The 1765-nt window shown below is 54.1% G+C and overlaps 1 protein-coding gene across 1 annotated transcript; it reads right to left on the reverse strand.

Annotated features, from left to right (window-relative positions):
- Window positions 1–356: 356 nt before the first annotated feature.
- On the reverse strand, window positions 357–746 carry H310_07778 (hypothetical protein; the record flags this gene model as incomplete). The annotated part of the gene is made up of 1 exon (XM_008873272.1): window positions 357–746. The coding sequence occupies one exon, from the start codon at window positions 744–746 to the stop codon at window positions 357–359; it is 390 nt and encodes a 129-aa protein (XP_008871494.1).
- Window positions 747–1765: the final 1019 nt, after the last annotated feature.

Here is a 1765-nt window from a genome sequence, read left to right on the forward strand (position 1 = left end):
GCCGGCAACGCGGCCTCAATGCGAGCGCCAGGGACTCCCTTGAACACAACAAACGGTGGCAGCTTTCGTCCCGAAGCCGTCACGGCGAAACATACGGCGATACGCGGGTTGTTTGACGAGCAGGTACGCACGGACACCGTCTAGGAGCCTCTGTGGGCGACGGTGGTGTGAATATTTCGCTTAAAGTAGACCGGCGTCTCGTCAATGGTGATGACATGGTCCCAATCGAGGCCTTCCAATGTACCAAATGGCAAAAAGAGTTCGCACACCGAGGCCACAAAGTCGTTTCGCGTCGTGGCCAAGGTGGAAGACACCTTCTGCCCTTCGCGCGCCGGACGACGGATGCTGAACGTGTTTCAGCGCAGGAACTGGTACACCCAAGATGTGAGTGCCTTGGTTTTGCCGCCATGAAAATCAGGGTTAATTCTTTGAGCCTTGAGCACCAGCATCATCGTACTGATGGTAACGTCGTGTTCACGTAGATACTGAAAATACTCAAGAACTTGTGCTTCCACGACAGAGCGGGCAACTGCACGGCCAGCATGCGTAGAACTGAGACCGGGCGACCGCGGCATGGCAGCCTTCAGCTTCTCGTAATCGCGGACCCAGCGGAGTACTTGGTTGCCTTGCACGCCATACTTCTTAGCGAACATGTAGACGCTGGTGCCGTCGCAATGGTGCTGTTTCACCACGTCGAGTTTTTTTGTGACGGTGAGGTGCCGTCTTTTGCGGCTGGTGCGAGGCATTCACAAGCTCTCACGACGTGACCAATCATAGGTTGAGCGGGAAGTTTGGATTTCAAACTTTAGTTGTATTTCTATCCAATCACAGAGTGCCACCCTTGACATCCCAGAATTGGTTTTGTCGTTGTCTTGCACCAAAAACCTGATCTTAAATCCGACATTTTTCATGGTGCAGGAGTTCGACAAATACGGTACTCTCACGACCGCACTGCATACAAAGATCGCACATCTTGAAATGTCATGAGGGGAGGGGGTGAATGCGAAAATTCGCGGCCAGCCACTCGGAACACCGCCATGCGAGTGCCAACAATGTCGCCAGATTTGGAGTAATTCCCACGGGTCCCCCCAACGTCTTATCGCTGTGGTTGGCGTAGTGAGCACAACCTATTCAGCCGCAAGTGTGCAGCACATCCGGGGCGTTGCTGGGGCTCCGTCTTAGCTGGGTCAGTCAATATCCCCCTCGAGCTTGCCTTTGCCTCGAGTACTGTAGAGCCTTGAACCAACCATTGTCGGACTTGATTGCTTGCTATCTCATCTCGTACCTTGCCCATTTACCCGAGTCGGCGGTGACCAGATTTACGACCAGACAAAGGAAGTCACTCCAAGTAAACTACTGTAGCCGCATGAGTTGTCGGCTGCGTCGTTGGTGGTCGACTCGAGCAGGCAGCGAAACCTCAAGAAATTTGAGGAGGAAATCAATAACGTCGCACGACGGGGGCACGAAGGGGACTCGGCCCGGACGTAGCCCTTCTTTGCAGTCCACTCCGCCCCTCGTTTGGATCTGGAGGTATACTGCCGGGTGATTCCTCCCAGTCTCGTTTCTTTGTGACGGTCGTGAGAAATCCTCGAACGCGATCCTACAAAACGGAAAGTTTGCACTTTGACGGGTGGCCACCAAACGGCGAGCCTTGGCACGACACTCTCCAAGCAACATGGCGTTCCAACATCACAACTGCAATTGGCCTGACAAAGTGCAGCAGCTACATCGAGCCCCGTGTTCTGATGCCGTGGGGTCGTTCACG

The sequence above is a fragment of the Aphanomyces invadans genome (genome assembly GCF_000520115.1).
Source record: "Aphanomyces invadans strain NJM9701 unplaced genomic scaffold supercont1.15, whole genome shotgun sequence".
Classification (NCBI taxonomy): Eukaryota; Oomycota; class Saprolegniomycetes; order Saprolegniales; family Verrucalvaceae; genus Aphanomyces; species Aphanomyces invadans.